This window comes from Hoplias malabaricus, chromosome 10 (assembly GCF_029633855.1).
Source record: "Hoplias malabaricus isolate fHopMal1 chromosome 10, fHopMal1.hap1, whole genome shotgun sequence".
Taxonomy (NCBI): domain Eukaryota; kingdom Metazoa; phylum Chordata; class Actinopteri; order Characiformes; family Erythrinidae; genus Hoplias; species Hoplias malabaricus.
In genome coordinates this window covers 20,976,459-20,999,126 of record NC_089809.1, presented here as the reverse complement: position 1 = coordinate 20,999,126, position 22,668 = coordinate 20,976,459, and the positions used below count along the sequence as shown (strand labels likewise).

General features: G+C 38.5%; 2 protein-coding genes across 5 annotated transcripts; both read right to left on the bottom strand.

Moving 5' to 3' along the window:
• Positions 1-12,249: 12,249 nt before the first annotated feature.
• snx10b (sorting nexin 10b) lies at positions 12,250-15,216 on the bottom strand. Its single transcript, XM_066683807.1, has 4 exons — positions 15,074-15,216; positions 14,860-14,960; positions 14,408-14,509; positions 12,250-13,909 (listed from the first exon to the last, which is right to left on the bottom strand). Exons 1-4 carry the CDS (start codon positions 15,164-15,166, stop codon positions 13,714-13,716), a joined length of 492 nt encoding a protein of 163 aa, XP_066539904.1. The 5' UTR covers positions 15,167-15,216; the 3' UTR covers positions 12,250-13,713.
• A 371-nt stretch (positions 15,217-15,587) lies between these two features.
• Positions 15,588-20,082, bottom strand: cbx3b (chromobox homolog 3b). 4 transcript variants are annotated; one of them, XM_066682933.1, is made up of 6 exons: positions 19,834-19,971; positions 18,276-18,328; positions 17,734-17,879; positions 17,234-17,399; positions 16,482-16,642; positions 15,588-16,357 (listed from the first exon to the last, which is right to left on the bottom strand). In XM_066682933.1, exons 2-6 carry the CDS (start codon positions 18,282-18,284, stop codon positions 16,240-16,242), a joined length of 600 nt encoding a protein of 199 aa, XP_066539030.1. In that variant the 5' UTR covers positions 18,285-18,328; positions 19,834-19,971; the 3' UTR covers positions 15,588-16,239. The 4 variants fall into 4 exon arrangements, with proteins under 4 accessions (XP_066539030.1, XP_066539031.1, XP_066539032.1 ...); XM_066682934.1 differs by lacking the exon at positions 18,276-18,328 and having other exon boundaries at positions 19,954-20,036; XM_066682935.1 differs by lacking the exon at positions 18,276-18,328 and having other exon boundaries at positions 19,834-19,972.
• Positions 20,083-22,668: the final 2,586 nt, after the last annotated feature.

Sequence of the window (22,668 nt, the reverse complement as noted above, 5' to 3'; positions counted from 1 at the left end):
ATGTATCTGACAATGATGTTTCACGCTTACCACGGTGGAGAACCAAACACAGTGCGATCTTTACTGATTACCCAGAATGGCAGAGCAAACTTCCAATATCAGATGATATCCAGTCCCCCCTTGAGTATTTCAAGCAATTCTTTTCTTTTGCAAGTCATTGTAGAGCAGTCAAATCTATATGCTGTGCAATGTGATGTCAACAAGCCCCAAAATCTCACTGTCCAAGAACTGGAGCAGTTTCTGGGTACTGTAATGTACATGTCATTATTTGGGTTGCTAGGCACTCGCATGTTTTGGAACAAAGCCAGTCATGTGTCCCAGGTAGCTGACACAATGCCACTGAATAGATGGGAGGCCATAAAAAAATTCTGCACTTCTGCAACCAACAATGAAGATAGAACAGAGGAAATATTTGATCCACTGAATAAAATCCGTCCATTTCCATCTAAAAGGCCTTTGCAAAAGTGGAAAAGGTCTCGAGAAAAAAGAGGCCGTCCAAGCTCAACAATTGCCAGTGAAAATGAGGCAAAGAAGAAAAGAGGATCCACGGCAAGCATTCCAGTCCCAGATGTGCGTCTGGACACCACATCACATTAGATGATTATGGCTGACAAGAAGGGCAGATGTAAAGTACCATGATGCACAGGCACACCAAAAGTCAAGTGCCGGAAATGTGATGCACACCTGTGTTTCACAACCACGAAAACTGTTCCCTGAAGTTCCACACAGAATAGGAGTTCACAGTTAGCTTGATTTTAGAATCAAGATGTATGATGTTAGATGTATATGTTTTATTTTGTGGTGATTAACAAATTCTGGTTGAAGTTCCTTGTAATAAAACATTCTAATGCATATATTGCATGTTTCTATATTATTTCACATATTAACCTTATTATAGAAATCCTCTGTGTTTTAGTACAACTGTTGCACACTGTTGCCCTGAGGCAACAAAGTAACAATGGCCTGTTGTGTGTGTGTGTGTGTGTGTGTGTGTGTGGGTGGGTGGGGGGGGGGTATCAAATTTTATGACTGATATGTTATCAGGGACCCCCAATCTTCCACAAAATAGGCTGTAATATGCCAAAATGTTCATGCCATAGAGGGTTAAGTTCACATTACTTAAAATCACAAGTAGCAGTTTCTGCTTAAACCAGTAAACTACTACATATTAATATTATACACTTTGAATATTTTATACTAACAATTATCAAGACGGTCAATATCCTTAAGAATGATATGCGGATTGGTGCAGCGTCAGCAGAAGTATGGGCTCTGTACCGGTCCGTTGTGGTGTAGAGAGAGCTGAGCAGAAAAACAAAGCTCTCGATTTACCGTTCAATCTACATCCCAACCTTCACCTATGGTCATGAGCTTTGGGTAGTGACCGAAAGAATGAGATAGAAGTGGCTGAAATGAGTTTCCTCCTCAGGGTGTCTGGACTCTCCCTTAGAGATAGGGTTAGGAACTCGAACATCTGGGAGAAACTCTGCTCCTCCATGTCGAGAGGAGCCAGTCAGGGCTGGCCCTTCCATTAGGCAATATAGGCAAATGCTAAGGGCGCCGTCTGTCCAGGGGGGCGCTCGCGTGCATGCTTTTTAAATTATTTATTTATTTATTTTTACAAATGAACAATTAAAAAATATGAAAACAAGCAAAGTCCACATAATCATAACTTCACAACTTCATTAGTCAAATTAATAATTATTATAATAACAACAAACGACACCTATCATGCCCCGCTCATGTAATCACCTTCTATCATCTCTTTTGTACTGGATTTGGCAAAAGCTCCAATTAAAGTGATAACGGAGTCGGGACTTTTCTAGCACCTGCCTAATTGTAATTGAAGTGTGCTTAGTTTTCATATGAGAATGCATGTTTGATGTTTTTCCATCTTTGGCGGAGAATTTTTTAAGCAGATCTTACACACTGACTCATACGTTTTCTGTTTGAAACAAATCCAAAATGTGGCCAATCTGTAGCAGTGGTGTTTTTCTTTTAAACCAGCTGGCTTGACACTAACACCAAAGTGAAGCTGCATCAGGGACTCCTATACCCTGAGAGAAAGAGGTGGAGTGAAGTTCTTACATTAAAAAACTGCAAAGGTTTACAGTGTCTGTGTGAGTGTATAAACCTGATGACTGATGATGCAGGGGGCACCAACCAAAATCTCGCCTAGGGCACCACATTGGTCAGGGCCAGCTTTGGAGCCAGTTGAGGTGGTTTGGGCATCTGGTCCGGATGCCTCTCGGACATCTTCCTGGTTAGGTGTTCCGGGCATGTGCAACAGGGAGGAGACCCCGGGTAAGACCCACAACACACTGGAGAGACTACATATCTCCACTGGCCTGGGAACACCTTGGTATCCCCACGGAAGAGTTAGAAGGAGTAGCTAGAAAGAGGGAGATTTGGGTTTCTTTTCTCTGACTCAACCCAGACCAGCAGTAAATTATGGATGGACGGAATTATCAAGATGCCAAAAACTTACTTATACCACAAACCTGTCCAAACAACACCGTCAATTGTTTTTTAACAGACAATACAACAACTTGCTACTACAATAACACAAAGTCCAAGCAAGCATAACCTTAAAGCTTTAGACAGGGAGCGGTGCTTTGAGAAAGATAACCTGAGGGGAACAGCCTCACGATAATGGTCAGTAATAGGGAAAGCCACGCTCATATGCAAATAGAAGGTGCCAGAGGCCAATGACAAATGTGTGAGTTTTATTTACCAAAGTCAAGCTGCCCTTACTTCAACGGATCCTTTAATTTTCAATTGTGAGCGCAGTGCATGATGGGTTGGGTTGTGTTCCGGAGCTCTCAAAAGATTGCCGCCACTGGACTGCGTCCAGTCAGTCAGGAGAGAGCATATCGGATGTGTTACATGTAAACAGAAGCTCAACAAGAGATTTTAAGGTTGAGTATATATATATATATATATATATATATATATATATGAATGTAAATGTATTTGTACAAATTGCAGACTGTGAGACACAGATTGTGATGTATTCATTTGTGAACAGTGAATCATATTTGTGACTTGTGTTTAATTTGTGGATTAACATTTACGCATTTGTAAAGTATTTTGAGACTAATCTCTGTCCATACTGATGCCTCTGCCATGAGCAGAGAGAGAGAGAGAAGCATACTGATCTAGCCTGTTTATTTTTCTGTTCATTTAGAGACACTGGGGCACTGTGAACACAGTAGACCAGTTTCAAGCATGCAAACAGACCAGCGAGCTAGCAAATGGTGAGGAAAATTATACAAAGTTGAATAAAGATGAACTAAAAATATTAGCTGGGCAAAAGACAATTATCAATTATTTAACTTAAAGACATATAAAAAAAACAATAAAAAGTGACATTTTATGATTTTTTTATTGCTTATGACAAAGTAAAGGTCAAACACAAGGTAAGCAGGCAGGTGTGTGCGTATATGTGTGTATGTCAGTGTGTGTGTTTGTGTGTGTGCAGATTTGTGATCAGAATGGACTGCAGTGCTGATGTGCCCTGCAGCAGATGGTTGAGTCCCCTGTGGAGTCTTTCTCTTCTCTCTCACCTTCTGCAGCTCATGTTGGAGAAGCATTCCGCTCATTCAGCAATAACCAATGACCTCCATACAGAAACAAACATAGGCATACAAATATACAACTCCATATCTGTTTATGGGTAATTTCATTGTTGTCTGTGTGGAATAAAATTTGGATGCACTCATCTAGTCACATCCCTGCTGCCTGTTCCCAACTTTAAGGAAACTGCATGTACACATGTGTACAAATGTATGTGAAAAACTGAATATCACATACACACGTCAAACAAATTGTTGGTAGCCCTCGGTTAATGTTAATGTTAATAAAAAAAAAAAAACCCACAATGGTCATAGAAATAACTTGAATCTGACAAAAGTAATAATAAATAAAAATGCTATGAAAATTAACCATCGAAACCATTGCTTTTCAACCATGCTACAACACTTATTTAAAAAATAAACAGGCTTGGACAGAAAATGGTACCCTTAATATTTTGTTGCACAAACGTTTGAGGCAATTACTGCAATCAAACAATTCCTGTAACTGTCAATGAGACTTCTGCACCTCTCAGCAGGTATTTTGGCCCACTGCTCATGAGCAAACTGCTCCAGTTGTCTCAGATTTGAAGGGTGCCTTTTCCAGACGGCATGTTTCAGCTCCTTCCAACGATGCTCAATAGGATTTAGGTCAGGGCTCAAAGAAGGTCACTTCGGAATAGTCCAGTGTTTTCCTCTTAGCCATTCTTGGGTGTGTTTAGCTGTGTGTTTTGGGTCATTATCTTGTTGTAAGTCCCATGACCTGCGACTGAGACCAAGCTTTCTGACATTGGGCAGTACATTTCTCTCTAGAATCCCTTGATAGTCTTGAGACTTCATTGTACCCTGCACAGATTCCAGACATACTGTGTCAGATGCAGCAAAGCAGCCCCAGAACATAACAGAGCCTCCTCCATGTTTCACAGTAGGGACAGTGTTCTTTTCTAGATATGCTTCATTTTTCCATCTGTGAACATAGAGCTGATGTGCCTTGGCAAAATGTTCCATTTTTGTCTCATCTGTTCATAGGACAGTCTCTCAGAATCTTTGTGGCTTGTCAACATATAGTTTGGCTAATTCAAGTCTGGCTTTTTTATGATTTGTTTTCAACAATGGTGTCCTCCTTGGTCATCTCCCATGAAGTCCACTTTGGCTCAAACATCAACGGATAGTGCGATCTGACACTGATGTTCCTTGAACTTGAAGTACACCTTTAATCTCTTTAGAAGTTTTTCTAGGCTCTTTTGTTACCATTCATATTATCCATCTCTTTGATTTGTCCTCAATTTTCCACCTGTGGCCATGTCCAGGGAGGTTGGCTACAGTCTCATGGATCTTAAATTTCTGAATAATATGTGCAACTGTAGTCACAGGAATATCAAGCTGCTTTGAGATGGTCTTATAATTTTTACCTTTAACATGCTTGTCTATAGTTTTCTTTCTAATCTCCTGAGACAACTCTTTCCTTCGCTTTCTGTGGTCCATGTTGAGTTTAGTACACACCTCGTCACCAAACTACACTGTGACTACCTGTAGCCCTATATATAGGCCCACTGAATGTTTACAAGATTGTAGACACCTGTGATGCTAATTAGTGGACACACCTTGATTTAACATGCCCCTTTGGTCACATTATTTTCAGGGGAACCATCATTTTTGTTCAGGCCTGTTTTATGAGTTTACTTTTTTCAAATAATTCTGTTGAACCACGGTTCAAATTCAATGTAATTTTTATTTATTATTACTTTTGTCAGATTCAAGTTATTTCTGTGACCATTGTGGGTTTTTCTTTCATTAACTGAGGGGTACCGACAATTTCGTCCAAGTGTGTACATATAAGCCAAAGAATGGTTCATTCAATGGTTAATTATAAACCCTGCCTCAGGTCACTACCTGCAAGGAATTTGATGTGTTCTCCCTGTGTCCATCTGGGTTTCCTCTGTGTGCTCTAGTTTCACAAGCTGGTAGATGGGTTAGGTATACAAGTGTTCATTGGTATGAATTTGGGAGTGAATGCATGAATGAGTGGTGCCCTGTGACAGACTGGAGTGCCATTTAGGGTGTGTCCCTCATGCCCAGTGAATCCCAGTGGGATCTGGGCCTACTGTAAACCTGAACAGGTTTAAGTATTTACAGACAATACATGAGTGAATGTAGCCCTATAAACTTTTGCTAAGGTTTACACTTCACTAGTGTGTGGTTCAAATTCAAATTCAAATTCACCTCACCAGAGGGATTGATTTCAGCGCTCTGTCCAAGTATCCAACATCTTCCACACCAAACATGGTAAGACATTTCTTTATAGACCTTACTTTTTGCACTGGTGGCACTGTCATGCTGAAATTGCAAGGGAACTTCAACTAACTGTTACCTCAATGTTGGTAGCACTGAATGTTCAGAACCTCAGAAACTTACTAAGTGCCATTATACCTTCTCCACCAAGATTTCCTCATGTCAATATATATTCAGGCAAGAAGTGATCTTCTGCATTCAGCAAAAGCAAATTCGTCCATTAGAATGGAGTTATGAAATAACTTTAAGTTTGGGAGAAGGACCATGCCCAGACTCCTCCTCTTCACTATTACGCACCCAATAAAAACCACTCCTCTCTCCTCACCTTCTCGTGATGAAATTCGCACCATCCCCCACCCCCCCCACCCCCCCACACACACACACACTCCTCCGATTTTGCCAGGCAAGGGGGGTCCGGCTTCGCTCTCCACTAGCAGAAGCCGCCCGGAACTCCAGTCAAAGTCCTTCTGAGTTCCCCTTCCTTGCCCTGCTTACATCAGGCATGGTCCTCCCCTACAGAGAAAGTGGTACAACTGCTTTAGAGTTCTTTACATTACTCCAGACAGGCTGGATATTGCACATAGTCTTGTCTTAGCTTGTATGTGTCTGCTTGCATCATCCATTGAAACCTCATGAAAAACATGGCATTTCTGATGAACATGTGCTCCCAGATGCAGCATGAATAGTGAATGTTGCCACTAAAGAACAGACTATTTGTATGTGCTACACTCATCATCACTTGGCAGTCCTGTGAGCTGACATGGCTCATCACATAGCAGCCAAGCTGTTGTTGCTACAAGACATTTCTTCATTAGAGTAACAGCACTGGAAAGTGACTGTGTTTGCTGTAGTTGGGCAACAATTTGGTGAACTGATTCAGAAATGTGGCATCGTATGATAATGATGTTAAATTTAATGAGCTCTTCAGTATAACCTGTGCTACTATTAAGTGGTCCCAGGCCAGTCGAGACATATAATCTCTCCAGCAAGTTCTGGGTCTTCACCAGGGTCTCCTATCCGTTGGACAGGCCTGGAACACCTCCCCAGGGAAGTGTGCAGGAGGTATGCAGACCAGATGCTCAAACCACCTCAACTGGCTCCACTCGATGTGGGAGGATTGCACCAGTGGAACAGTTGCACCACTCAGAGTCTCTCCCGGATGTCCGAATTTCTCACCATATATATGTGATATATTTCTCACCATATATCTAAGACACCCACCAGAAAAAAAAGATAAATTCAGCTGCTTGTACCCGCAATCTCATTCTTTCAGTCATTACCCAAAGCTCATGACCATAGGTGAGGGTTGGGACGTAGATTAAACAGTACCTCGAGAGCTTTGCTTTATGGCTCAGCTCTATCCTTATCATAATGGCCTGGTACAGAGTGCACATTACTGCAGACACTGCACAAATCTGCCTGTTAGCCTACTGCTGTATCTTTCCTGTAAACAAGGCCATGACATACTTGAACTCCTCTACTTGAGACACAATCTCATTCCAACTTGGAGAGAGTCCACCCTTTTCCGACTGAGTACCATGGTCCGAGATTTGGAGGAGCTGATTTTCATACCTGCCACTTTACACAGAACTCCTGCTCTGTTTATATAGGGACTGTTTAGCGCATAGCAATGAGCCTAGTACCCCATACTCCCACAGCACCCTTCCACAGAATGCCCCGAGGGGCACGGTCGAATGCTTTCTTCAGATCTACAAAGCACATACAGACAGGCTGAACAAACTCCCATGCACCCTCCAGGATCCTAATGCGGGTGAAGAGCTGGTCCATTGTTCCACGACCAGCATGGAATCCACATTTTTCCTCCTGGATCTGAAGTTCAACTATCAGCCAGACTCACTTCTCCGGTACCCCGCTAGACTTTGCAGAGGAGGCTGAAGAGTGTGATCCCCTATAGTTGGAACATACCCTCCAGTCCCCCTTCTTAAAAATGACAAAACAAAGGAATACAAAAACAAAGCAACCAGCATTGTGGACAAACACACACACACACACACACACACATACACACCCCTCACACTCTTTATACTCCATCTAGAAAAATGTACTGTTATTTTGTGTAGCACCTTGGTCCTGGAGAAAACTGCACACTGTATATAGCTGAAATGGCAGTAAAATCCCCTTCTTTTAGCTTAAATAGACTAATTTAAGTGACCTCCTTGTTTCTACACATTGTCCATTTTATCACTTTCTCTTATCACAGAGGTATGCTTTGTTGTCATACAGTTTCAGACTGTAGTCAATTTGTTGCTCTACATTTTTCACAATTTTTCACCCTGTTCTTCAGAATCACCACAGTACCTCCAGAAAGCAGATTTTAATTACATAAAATGCAGCTACATAATATCTAAACATGTGGCAAGGTATAGTCTTATTTTAAAATGCCACATTCCAGCTGCTGTAGCATTCATTACAGCACAATTCATCTCTATGCTAAAAGGGGTCTCACATTCATCCAAACATGGAACTGTTGTTCTGAAATGTCTGTGTCTTTTCCTCAGCCAGGCACAATCCCACATTGATTGGTGTAGGATTTCTAGCATTGTCATGGCAGCTGATTGGTGTTAACTGTCGAGGTCTCAGCTGCTCTCTTCTCCTCTTCAGGCAGCTCAAGGTTAACTGTCTATAGTCGAATGAAGCAGACAATTACAGAGCAGCCAATAGTTGTCCACTGTCCTGTGAAATACACTGCTAGCGTCAAAGGTCAGATTACTGGAACATCCTTACCAGCCGAATCTCCTCCTGGAGAAGCTCAGATCTTATTTGTAAATCAAAGGTGTGAGTTCTCTGTCTATACTGAGACACTGAAATATTGTGATGGTAATGTGGGGAAATACAAGAAATGCATGAATTTGCACATCACATTTCAACACAAATAAAATATATTGCATTAACAGGGTGAATGCCAATGACTGAATTGAAGGATTAAATAATGTTTATAATATACTCTATAATAATGTATCCAAATCAAATATCAAGATACTTTAAGACAATTAATTAATATTAAATTTATATCATGTTTATGTTATTTTTTCTAATATTATACTTCTTTGCTTTGATTACCCTATTTGTTAATTTTCTTGAACCGATATTTAACTCACAGAGTACACAGTACAGATTTTCAGTGTTTTGACTGAACAACTTGCTTGTATATGAAACTAAAAGTTTTATACAATATTCAATTAAAGGATATGGCTCATTGTCTGTTGTGATATAGCAGTGCATAAGTGTCCTTGGCATGGGTGATTGCATGGCTTTGCATCATGAAATGGAGAAGGAGACAACAGTGACCTCAAAATGCTGAGCAGTGCTACTTTCAAGCCTGCAACAACCAATTGTATTCTCAGTTCCTAAAAGTTTAAAAAGTGTCATTAAAAGAAAGGTTATGTAACACAGTGGTAACCAAGCCTCTTACCCACATTTGTGGACTGTGTTGCAGGAAACAAATTAATTTAATTTTATGTATTAGGTTTACAAACAATTTTTTGTGTACTAAAATTTTGTGACGCTTATTTGTAATTCACGGGGAGAACACACCAAACTCCTCACAGACAGTCAACTGGAGCAGGACTTGAACCAACAACCTCCAGGTCCCTGGAGCTGTGTGATGGCAACACTACCAGACTAACAGACATTCTTATTTTTACAGCATTTTGCACAATTTCCCAACCTTTCTGGAAAGTTCAGGGTTATAAATTACATATTAATATTTATTATTAATTAATAAAAATACATATCCTATATATGAGCTGAGAGTTTTCAGGATGTATGAGGAGAGCAATTCTGCAGTTAGTGCTGGACTATGATAGTCTAGGGTGAAATCTGAGGTTTGTGAGTGTGTGTGTGTGTTTGTGTGCATGCTGTGGTGGGTGATGGCCACAGTGGGCGGCCTGGTGCCTGGCCCTGGTCTCTGGCCTCTGCCTCTAATTGGACAGTTCTGTCATGGTCAGGTGACAGCTCTCCCATTTGAATATCAGCCATGTCCACACAGCAACAGCCATGACAGCTTCATTACCACTGCGTATGAAAGGGACGGGCGGGGTAATGTAAGCAGCTCACACTCGCACACACACACACACACACTTTGTGAGCAAGTCGACAGACCCTGAGAGGATTAATAAGACAGCTTCAGTAGAGAATCCTCTCATTTCCAATTTGGTGCGCTCGCCTCTGCCCCGCTGGTCCATGGTGAGCAGAGGAGGACCAGCAGTGCCTTTAGCTGTCTGTCACAGAGCTAGGAGCCCTTTATTTCTCCTCATTATGAATTTATAATGAATATCACCATCACCTCAGGACGACACAATAATCTAATTAATGTAGCAAATGTGTCAGACGTGTTAAAGCTTGTGGCGTATGACATTACAATAGTGTAGTCTACGCTACTACCCCACACCCAACCATGGGCTTTTACTGAGAGGCCTGGAAAGAAACAAATATAGAAATATACAGAAATACATAGAAATTAATGTATATATTTAACAAGACAGCACAATAACAAGGAAAATGTGCACATATGGCCAATCTTCATGGTCATCTGCTCATCCATCATTTCTTTTGAAATGTATTTATGAGGAGTTTGTCCGCATTAGCTGCAGTAAGAAACTCTAATGTTCTACTAGATGTTGAAAATTTGTGTTAGGATTTGATTTGAAGTTATGGATCACTCCAACTCATTCCAAATGTAATGAATAGAGCTTCATCACTCCGGAGGAAACAGTAGGTTCTCCAACTTACAATCTGGTGCATTCTGCTACAGCTGTAATCATTAATGGACTTGGAAACTCTGCATATTGCAGTGTTTTACAGCTCTAACAAACTCATGTTAAGTCAGGAAGGGCTTGTTAATGCGCTGATTAGTTGAATCAGGGCGGCTGTAGCAATAAAATCAGTAAAATATGCAGAGCCGGGGGTCTCAACGGAGCAGTGCTGCTCTACTCTCTGCTTTTGAAATTGACCCAATAAGTGACAAGAATTTTCCATAAGCCTGGACTTGTTGTTTCTTTCTCTCTTTGAAACATGTTCTGTAAGTTGCCTGGATGTGTTCAGAGAGCTTAATTCACAGAGTGGGTTAAAATCCTAAATCAAAAACCAAGAAATTAATTCTCTTAATGTAGTTTCTTCATTTTTTGCTTGTCAGAGCTCTGACGAAACTCAATAAGAGCAGTGGAAAAAAGAAATTTGAATCAAGTTCTCAGCAACTTCCAGGAGTAGGAGTCCTAACACCTACAAAGCGCACTGTAATCTAAACATATCACTTCCTAGTTTTCCTGTCCTTTCTTCCTGTGAGTTATAACTGCACTAAGCCATGGAAAGAGCTCCAGGGGAAAGAAAGCCATGGATGTTACAGTGAGACTGAAATGTCAGCGGCTGTGACTGTATGGTAGAATGACTAATTCGGCTGCTGAAAGAGTCGGTGGAAGGCTGGCTGTGTCAGGCTGGGAGGTGGACAGAATGACAGCTTAATGACATTAACCAACACACACTGCAGCCGCACTGGAGCAGCCTGTCAGCACCGCGACCACTCACACTTCTGCAAGAACTGCTCATCTGTCTGACACACACACACACACACACACACACATACACATACAGTATGCTTTCCCACAATGGACATTAAACAGGACAATGGCATCCACTATCAATGAAAATGGTCAACTTTTATGAAGTGAAACATATTCCTTAATAAACTGTTGCACATTATGTTTCTTTGTGTAGAGGAAACCTTCAGACGTATACAAAGCAGACTGCATTAAGACACATGTAAAAACATTCATATGAAGCATTTCATGGAACTGCCTTATAACTCACTCATTCACTCACTCACTTGTGTTTAGCAAGCTTAAGTTCCAAGTGGGCATCAACGCTATTATAATAGGCTTTTCCTCAGAGATGTTTTTAGAAGACTGACTCTGTGTGATAGTGAACAGGAGAACTGATTAAACATGCAGTCTTGGATTCACCTGTTTAAAATACACAGCACTTAAATGAAAATAAATAATATTTGTACATTACAATAGCAACTTCTAAGCTAGGGAGAATAGTGCCTCTGTCAATGCTTCTCTGGGCTCAGCGCAGCAGAAACTACACTATGTACTACTGCACTTTGGACTAAGGTGGGTAAGCACCGCCACACTCCCTCCCCCTTCCAACTGATTTCCACACAATGCAAAAAAATTAATTACACATGACGCAGGAGCAAAACATTTTACTTGGTATTTCTTTTAATTGGACTTTTAGTCTTAGAGTTCAATCCCAAAGTGAATCCCAATCCCTAAAAAAATTTTATTTTAAGAAAATAATTTTCTTAGTGTATAATTTTCTTCAAAGATTTTTATTTACATTTCTGGCATTTACATTTAAACTTTTAATTTAAATTAAATAAATAATATTTAGTCAAATATTAACATGCAGTTTTTGTTAAATTCATTTTGTTGAGATGAGGTGTGTGTATATATATATATGTGTGTGTGTTTGTGTGTGTGTGTGTGTGTGTCATGTGGGACCCCACTGGGAGCTCCTGGGTCTCAGAGCTGCCAGTTTTGCTAAGAGGCAACTGACAGAATGTGGAGCTTATTAAGACCCTTTCCATCGTTAGAGAAGCAGTGGCAGCAGTGACACATTCCTGACTGCAGTGTTAGGGAGTAGGGATGATGTTCCAGGGGCAGGAGATTAGAAACACATCTCAACCTGTTGAGAAACCTGAATGCACCAGACTTTAACAGGAGAGGACAGAGAAGAGATCACCACAAAGACACAGACAGCCTCTCACTGCCTCTGCCTTTTTAAAGAGAGAGAGGTGCAGAAGAAAAGATAAAAATACATGGATTTTACTTTAAAGGTGTAGTCCAGAATTTATCAAGCTGATCTTCATCTGATCAGTATCTGAATCATACAGTTCATTACAACAGACAATTTCAAAACACAGGCGTTCATGATTGAAGTCAAGAGGTCAGTCATTAATCGGCTTTCTGCTGACGTCCACTGTAAGTGCGTTTTGAGGTTGAATGTTTTCTGACCTTTTCTAAGCAAAGGGAAATGTGCTGGATGTCTGTGGTATTCATTACTATACTGCAGATACGGAAGTGCATGGGTTTAATTTTCCATTGTGTGTGCTGTTCTGTACATTACACCAATTCACCAGACCAAATGTCACACTAAAGGCACAAGACTATTAATGTGTGTGTGTGTGTGTTTATTCTTTATATATTTTCCAATAAGTTCATATTGAAATATTCAACATTTAAAACATTTCGTCTCAGACCTACATATATTGGTCCACTCTGAACAAAAACAAAGGACTCTCCCTGAAAAAAGAAACACCTCATATGCGCCATCTGCTGGCTCAAAAATATACAACATCTTAAACAATCATCAGATTTAACAACAGACAAACTGCATTTTAGACAGTTTCTAGGTTATGATCTCTGGAATCACTAAGCTCCACAATAAAATGAACACATGATCTGCAAAAGAATTAGAATTCCACTCTCAAAAGCCTCACTTAATACAGCCCATTAGAGTTTAGCGCCATCATTTGTGAGCAAAGCTTGTAAATTACTTCCAATAAACCTCTCAAAGCCCATCTGTGGGTCTAGCAGCAAAATACTTAATACAGAAATAGCATTGTGGATACACTTTACCAAATCCAATGTTTGTGATGAATAACTATGCTGAATGTCATACTGATATATCTTCACACTGGATAGAAATGATGTAAGACTACAGTAAACCAAGAAGCCTTATCATCATCTATTATTATTTGCCTCTACATTCTAGCTTTTTATATATAGCCTTCAAGTCTTTAGATAGAATAGAAGTAACAAAAGCCAAGTCATTCTGAGTCAATGTCTCCCTCCTGTAGGTTCTCATCAGAGCCGAAACGCTGGGGTCCACTGCCCTGAATGGCCTCAGAGACAGTGTAGCGACTTCTGCCCTCAGCACACGCCTCAATCTTCCTCACGCTGAGCTGAGATTGCAGAAAGAGGTGCAGACAGCTGTCGGACAGCAGCACAGGACTGCGCACAATCCTTCAAAACATACATCTACATTAGTTTTTTAAAGGGATTTTAGGACAGTCTCAGGCATAAAGATCCTAAAGAACGTTATTTAAGAAACTCTTTTGTTTCTTTACTTGGTTCCACATTTAAAAAAGGGGAGTTTTACTGAGAAGTGGAGCAAGACGTTATGGACTGAATGAACACACCAGACATCTAATAATGAACTTAGTAGATGTTTACAAAAAATATGGAAAACGATTTACATAAAGTATTTGATTAACAAGGCAAACATTTGACACATTATGTACTGAATATTATGATGTTATATTTCATTTCTGATTGAAGATTCTGGGTACTTTTCTGGCAACAATATGGTCCCTGCTTTTCATTACACTTGAAAACACTGGTTGCTGCCTAGAACTGGAGATTTAAAAAAAAACCTACATCACACCAACACATATCTGAGACCACTGGGCATTTGCTCCGTTATTGTAATCTGTGTGCTGTCCAAATTTCTAAAAGACTTACTCTTCCAGGAAGTTCTTCAGCCCTTCCATGCGGGCACCTATCTGTCTGGCATTGTTGAGGCTGAAGAAGGGATTCTTTGGTGGAAGCTCAGGTAGATGAACCCTGAAGTACACATCTACATTTAGTCCAGCAGTATGTTCACATGTTTTCTATTACTGTATGCTTTACTTATTTTATGTGTTAGCATCTGTTTCAACAACGCATACTATAAAATATTTTGTATTACTCTGTCAGTAGTAGTCAAGGGAACAATGTTGGGCAGTATTTTAAATGCTAACATATCTACTCCACAAGTCTGTATGAGGTTTTAAGTACTTGTTCATTTTGTATTTATTTTTTATATGTGTTCTAAAAATTGTGAGGGCACTCCTCCTTTTAAAAAAACAAAAATGTTGGAAAATATATAGCAATGATTTCTATGTATGGTTTGGAGTCATTCAGGGTGTACATACAGCAGCATTGCATTATCCTGCAGTTTCTGTCTCAGCCACACAAACTCGCTGTACCTCCTCCGCACACAAGAGCTCTTCTTATTGAAGGCCAAACTGTTTGTCTGGGGAAAGATTCATACGATTACTATCATTACACTAGTCAGCAAGTGTAGACGTGCCAATGCCACAAATTGCACTGGTACTGTTTTGTGGAGAATGTAGTGGGCAAACTCACATGTATGCAGATTTCATAATCCATATAGGCATGCCAGAAGTCCTCCTTTTGAATCCGAGGATCCCGCACCCACACACTGATAAACTCCTGCATAGGACTATGGAGTGAGACAGAGCAACAGTGTTAGGACCCTGTTCAGGAAAACAGATCAGAATGTCTGAAAGAAAAAAAAGAGAAGTTGACAAATTACAGGGAAGTTTAATAGCACCACTGGAATCATTAGGGCTGTCTCACTGGGGTTTCCGTTTATGGAGAAACACTTCTCACTTTGAGGCTGACTGTCAGCTGTGTTTTACCAGTTGTTACTGATGTGAAAAATTAATGCAGTTTTTGTAGAAAAGCATTTAAAAATCTAAGTAGGTTTTATTTCTCCCTTTATTAATATCATAAAACTGCTGAGAAATCACTTCTTCTCAATATTAATGTGAGGACACAGAGGCATTTATCTTTTATTCTTTCATTCTTTTCTTGTTGCAAAATATAAGAAACTCAGCAAAAAAGTGACTTGAGGTAATCTGACATTTATTAAAGCACCTGGAGTTGCCCGTCAGTGGGCTACAATGAAAACATGAAATTAAAAATCGCAAACATTTTACACCTTGACAACATGAATGTCCCCTCACAGCATTCCCACAACAGAGATAGAATTATGTGTCAAAATATTATTGAAACTTCTGAATAAAAAAAATCATTTTAAAAGCTACATCATTTGTATATGCAAATGAAGAAACATAAAACTCTAATCTCACAGATTATTGGTCTTAATCACAGTATAGTAAGTGCTAAAATGAGGGGCTTACATAGACATACAGTATTAGTGATAAACTGTATAATTTAAAACAACCATTTGATCAGACAAGGGGCACAGCACAGTATTTTCAAGTCCAAAGTCAAACCTCAAATACACTAAACAGCAATTCTACAGCTACAGTAATGACTACCCATTCATGTCTATAATCTATATCTATACCTGCTTTGTAAAACAATGTGTCTCTACAGTAGTCAATACTTTTACAAGTTCATTGTGCTAAGACAAGTTTCACAGTGGTGTAGGAATTCACACACGTTCACAACATGGTAAGTAAGACAGTACAACACATCTTAAGTGTGTCTGAGTAGAAGAACCGTTGAAAGCTACCACAAGGTATTATTCAGTTTCATTATTGTTACTGTTCTTCTTCTCCATGCCAGGTCAGCTTGTCCTCGTAAAAACCAATCACCATCTGGGGCCATCGTGCACTGGCCTCCCTGGCAGATAGCAGGGCCACATCGTCTGTGTCTTTCCTGTAATGCCAAGATCATTTAAAAAACTGTATTAGTAAGGGGCTAATGTCACTACAAATGTTAAAAGCAAAGCTGCTGACAAGCACACTACAAGCCCAAAAATCATGTAACAGAGAGACATTACCATTTAATGAGGAACATCAACTCTCCATGCCGGTCTGTGGAGCCAATGATGCGCTCTGGCTCTGGGAAAGCTGATCGATCATCACCAGTCGCTGTATCATGATCACCTGGTTTGCCAATCTTGCCCTCTATCTGCTCACTCTGACACTGCTGCTGATGAGCCTGTCAGTTACAAAAATACAAATACAGAGTTGAAGTGATGAGTAAATTCTGGAAAATGTATACTAATAAACGCCTACATCCATGTTTTCTAGTAAAGGTGGGATGTTTATATATAAAATAAATGTATGTATTATGTATATATTTATTTCAATAATGGTGACCAAATGTACCTTATGCGTCCTAAAACATGTATATTGTAACACAAAAAACATTATTATATGCAATTATACTTATTAATTTAAACAAATAAATATGTAGACATGTAAATTAAACATTTCTTTTTAAACAAATGTGTAATTATATTTTCACTGCTGATTTTAACTGACCAGCACATGATGAATTTGTGCAATTTGCAACAATACACTTTTTTAAAAGCACTGTAAGAATAGACATTCTTTTGAAGTAGCTTTGATTATATTAAATCTGGTAACATGCCCACCGTGTAACCAGAGGGCACTGTGTGCATATTTCAGCATAATGTTAATCACATTATATGCAAATGACAAAGCCTTGCACAAAACGCCATTTTTATTTACAGAAGTCTATGATATAATCTAGAATGAACATTGTGACATTGGCATGGGAACTTACTATGTCAGCCTCAAGTTCGGTTAGTTCTTCTTTGGGCTGAAAAACAGGCTCCAGAGAGTGGCTGTCATCTCTTTCAGTTTCACCAGAGACAGCCACATTTCTGAGAAACTCCTCAATCAGCTCAGGACAGTCCAGATTGTCCTCTGGCTCCCAGGTGTTTTCAGCACTGAATGAACCAAATAGCAGGAGAAAAATACCATATTTGCATTAGGCTATATGCAAACATCAAATCAGAGCACTGATTTAATGCTGTTTAGTTGAACAGTAATTTATATCAGTCCAACAAAGTGAGGCAAAATATCTTTACTGAACATGAACTTTTAGTTCACATATTTCTTATACAAATCTCAGACAATACAACCATTTCTATAATCATAACCTAGGATCCAAAATGTCATAGACTATATCCTTGGAAGAAAAAACAAAAAAAAAAAAAACAACAAAAAAAACCCAGACCGGAGTGTAAATAGCCACACTGTCAAATATTCCTGGGCACTCACTCAGTGAAGCCTTTCCACTTCAGATAATACTCTACTTTTCCATCATTGACTCTTCTGCGAATTATTTTTTCCACTGCGAACTCTTGGACAACTGTCGTCTCCTCTGCCTTCCTGTTTTTCACATTCTGTTTTTTCCTCATATTTTCCTGCAACACATGTCAAGGGTAATTATAAAACTTTGTGAGAGCTCTGTGTACATTTTTTTCAGAGTGTAATGTATCAGGCCACACTTTCAACTGTATTCTAATTTGAGTTGTTAAATAGTTGTTTGGAGGACCACACATGAAAATCTACATTCAAGGCCTTGCTTCATACTTCTACAAAGTCTGGAATTTTGTAATCTTTCAAAAAATGACTGGTGAGACCAGGGACTTCCTGGTTTTAACCACCAGTTGAGGCTGGGTTTCACTGTGATTGCATAAAGCAAGGACATTCCGAGATTTCAGTTCACTGTAATGTTTAGGCACACTCCCATCATACAAGCCTTAAGCATGACTGAATATGGGCCACAGTTCACTTGAATTACAGAAATGCTCCCTTACCTCAAACATACTTTCATTTTTCAGATATTTATGGGCACTCCACTCTAATGTAGCTGAAAATTAAGAAAAAACTCTGTCACCCAATCGTATTGAGTAACAGTTTTATACTATATTACTTTGTAACATCACTCAAAATTTGGGCACCAAACACATCTTACATGATTGATCATATCAAAATTGCAGTGCTTTTTTTTTAGATCACAAGATCTTACATTTTATGATAGCACAATTTTAAATCTTATAATTATGGAGGTGTTGCAATGTCTGTAGATGAGTTAGGCCAAAACTCAAGCAAACAAACACACAAGAGGCACATGAGCCAAAACAACTGCAAAAACCTTTTGGTCTGGTGCAATATATTAAAATCCCATATCAGTCATTAATTAAACATCTAAAAACTCTGAAATCTCTATTTATCAAAGTGACATATTTAGAAATTATTACAAATAAAAGAAGAAATGCCTTTTAGAAGTGTATTTGCCTTATTCTGCCTTCATTCTGTATGCACAGATCTAGGAATATCCACCTTGTCCCCAACTCTCTTTACCCATCTGCTGTTCACCTTCACTTGAAAGCCCCACACTGCAAGTTGACAGAATTGGTTCCTTAGGTTTATGATGTAATAAACCCTTGCTGTCTGAACCCATACATTTGATACTGCTGTTTTAAAAACAGGTGACTGATTATTTCACATATAGAGAACATCTGTCCATAAGGACATGTTACCAACATATAAAACTTGATTTTCTCTGAAGGGGCAGTTGAAGTGTCAATCCTCTAAAGCTAGGATAAGCGTATGTTTTGATCTTAGACTAAACTAGAACTGGGACTCACAGAAAAAAATAATATATCTAATTATCTAATAAAATAGCAGTCACAATACTGGTCTGATATATCTTACGATTTCCCCCAAAATCTTTTACTCCTACTGGATAAATTGTTTCGATGATTTCTTTGTTAGCTAAGTGGATAACTTAAATTCAAAGTTAACGCATCCTGAGCAGGACAGGTAAGGCTTATTCCACACTCGTATCTGGTATCCAGTCCTGAAGAGTACCACCAGGTCAAGATCGACAGCAATCACAGCAGAGAACAGTATCAGCAGACAGACGGTTTAAGATTAAAATCTCGTATATATCGGTTTCAACAGGATCCGTGACAAAAGAGGACTTATTAAACAAACACGCAGTTCGCTGCTTTATATGTGTCCTTGTATTTAATGGATAACGCTGGGTATTTGCCAAACTATTACTCGAATTCTCCGTTCCACCTTAAATAGTGCAGCCGTTCCATTCATGCTCCTCTGGCTTATTTTCCTCTTCAGCGCTAGAACAGAACGACTGCATCATTTAAGGTGGAACGGCTAAATTAATTTAAACGCTGGCGAATAAGACAACTTAATTTGTACTCCCAGACACAACCTCCGTGATAACTCAACTAACGTCACTTTCGAAATAGTATGCTGCGAGCGTTTGAACGTTTGTAGCGTTGATTTCTCTGAGAAGGGGGAACCGATGGGCAATGTTACAGAGGATAGGAGCTATTCTTTTTAGCCCACCTGAGTGTCGCCACTTTTATCTCAGGCTTTTCTTTTCTATTCCTAGAGCAGCTGAAAACGGTAGTGAACACAGACAGTGAGTACTCCTCGGGTAAATGAAGCTGTATGTGTTCACTCAGCTCTTTCCATGTCTGTGCGTCTTTATCAGCGCCGACACCATCTCGGCTTTTAACGGCTTTTGTTGTGTTTACATAACTTTTCATGAATGAGTGAAATTAAAAATGGCCGATTGGGAGACGAGGCGGAAGTGCGAGAGGGAGGAGTGGGTCCTTAAAGAGGCAGAAAAGAACTCATGTGTCTTTAACTGTAAACACACGTATTTACAGAGTTAGTCCAGATATTCACTGTCCACAGCGTATTCCTTAAAGTGGAATTTTTCAGTTTAGCCAGATAGAATCCAACAGTATCAGCCTAAAGACCAGCATATAACAAATGGGAAAAGAACGGAATGATATTCTTTCTCAGTATCTGGCTAAATTTGCGGTGTAAACCCCAGGAGTAATCATTTTAGTTGGGGACATTCTTTAAAAAAGAAATGGTGAAAAAAAAAATAAATAAAAATAACCGACTGCTAAGAAGATACATATATATATATATATATATATATATATATATATATATATATATATATATATATATATATATATATATATATTATATATATAATATTATTTATATAAAATAAATTCAATTTAAATATCATAATCATAAAGATTTTTAATAATAATAATAATAATGCGTGTCGTTTAACAAGTATATTTCACATTATTTATTAACACTTCGTAGTAGCAGCTAAAAATGATGCATAATCAGAATAGTAATTTTAAAGCATAGATAAACATATGTTTCATTTAAAAATTGAATATGGAATATGTAAATGTTAAATATAACTTTGAGGAATTAAATTAGCTTCTAATTCTGCCTAGTGTCACTGAAAAAAAAGATTGTATGCTTTTCCAAAACTTGGCAGAAATAGTAATTCATCCTTAAGAGGAGAAGGAGAGGACTTTCTCAAAAGCCACTTTGGATCCACAAATCTCTGATGTTGTCTTCTATTTGGTGACTGCCTCATGAATATACTTTAAAATAACGTAACGTGCAGTTTACTAGGTGACCACTAGAGGAGCCAGTTAAACCTCTTACTTTTGTGCAGTTTGCTTGAATGATGCAGCCAATCTCTTTTTTAGACGTGAGACTTCATGGACCTAGCTTGTAGCTCACTCACATACTCATTCACTCATGCACAGTTTTCATTAATTAATTAACATTTTAATGATCTGTATAGACACTCAAAATAAAATAAATAAACCAAAATAAATATAAACAATACAAATTTAAAAATACGTACTTTTCTATTTGTTTTGCACGTTCGATTTAATAGGCCTTGATGACCTACTTTGCATTTTGTATTTGTTTAACACATTGCAAAACTGTATGTTTTCCTAATATACTTCTACCAGTCAGGACAGAATTTTTCTCTCTCCTAATATTAGACAGAATAAAAAGTCATGTCAAGTTATGATTGCACAGATATTTCCATTATTTTTATTATTAATTTTGCCATGGTCCCTCCTTTTACATAAATTTTAAAAATGTATCTCAGTATTAATCATTGTATCAAAATTATTTTTTTAATATTACTATTCATCACAAGTTTCTGAACCACAGAGGTCTGTTAGTTCCAGCAGAGCTCCTTCTCTCAGCTCTCTTTGGAAGAACTGACTACAAAATGTTGAGTTGGGTTGTGACTCCGCCTTTTACGCTGACATCACAACATGATTTACCGTCTCTCTGCCTCTCTAACTGGATACAGAGAGACTGTCAATCAAGTTTTTACTCCTCCTACTGATGATCTCACAACATGATTGACAGTTTTTCTGTGTCCAATCAGAGAGAAGGTTGAATCTGATTGGTTTAGGAGTTTAACCAATTACTAACGTGTTCTTACAAAATGAAAAGCCAAAAAAAAAAAAAAAAAGTTAAATAATAAAGTAAAGCAAAATGAAAGCCTTTACTCTTACCTAATATCCCCAGTATTAACCAACAGATAATTTTAAATTGAAGGTTATTAATAAATTATCTCTGTTGCAGGATGAGGGCAGTGGAGATGCACAGGCGCAAAAATATGTAGGGTACTCCATTCCATTGATTTATTAGGATCACCTACACATTAAACTTAATCTTAAATATTTACTAAAGATTTAATAAAGTTCCCCTTTCGGGTTTTCATCATCACCCAGGTTCATTATATTTTTTCCATATCAGAGCGATAACATTAAGGGCTTATCACAATTTATCACAGTAACACGGTAAAGACAATGAAGCAAACATGTCGATGGTATATGTGATTCTTTTCCGTAGCTCTGCGGTAATGTGATCCTACAGTGCAATCATTTGCTTGTCCACAGGAGGGTGCTGTTTGCGTTAATTCAACTGCTTAACACTGGTTTACACATCTGCAACAAAGCTCAGATTAGTCATTGCACTTACACCAGCCGACATTCCAGAAATCATCCCCACCATTACCAAATATAACAAAATAAGCAGTGGTATTATTTTTAATTATGGTTTTATATTTTTATGTTATTTATTTTTAAATTCATTCTCTTATGTTATTTTTTTATCTCTAATTTAATTATGTACTTTATTACTGTTGCTTGTGTTGAGCCCAGGAAAAGCATTCTAAAATATATAATAATAATAATAATAATAATAATAATAATAATAATATTGTCATTGTTGTAAACATATTAACAAATAAACATTAGTTAACTGGCTGTGTTAGATATTCAATCAGTTTTTGTATACCATAAAATAACTTTTTAATCTTTAATC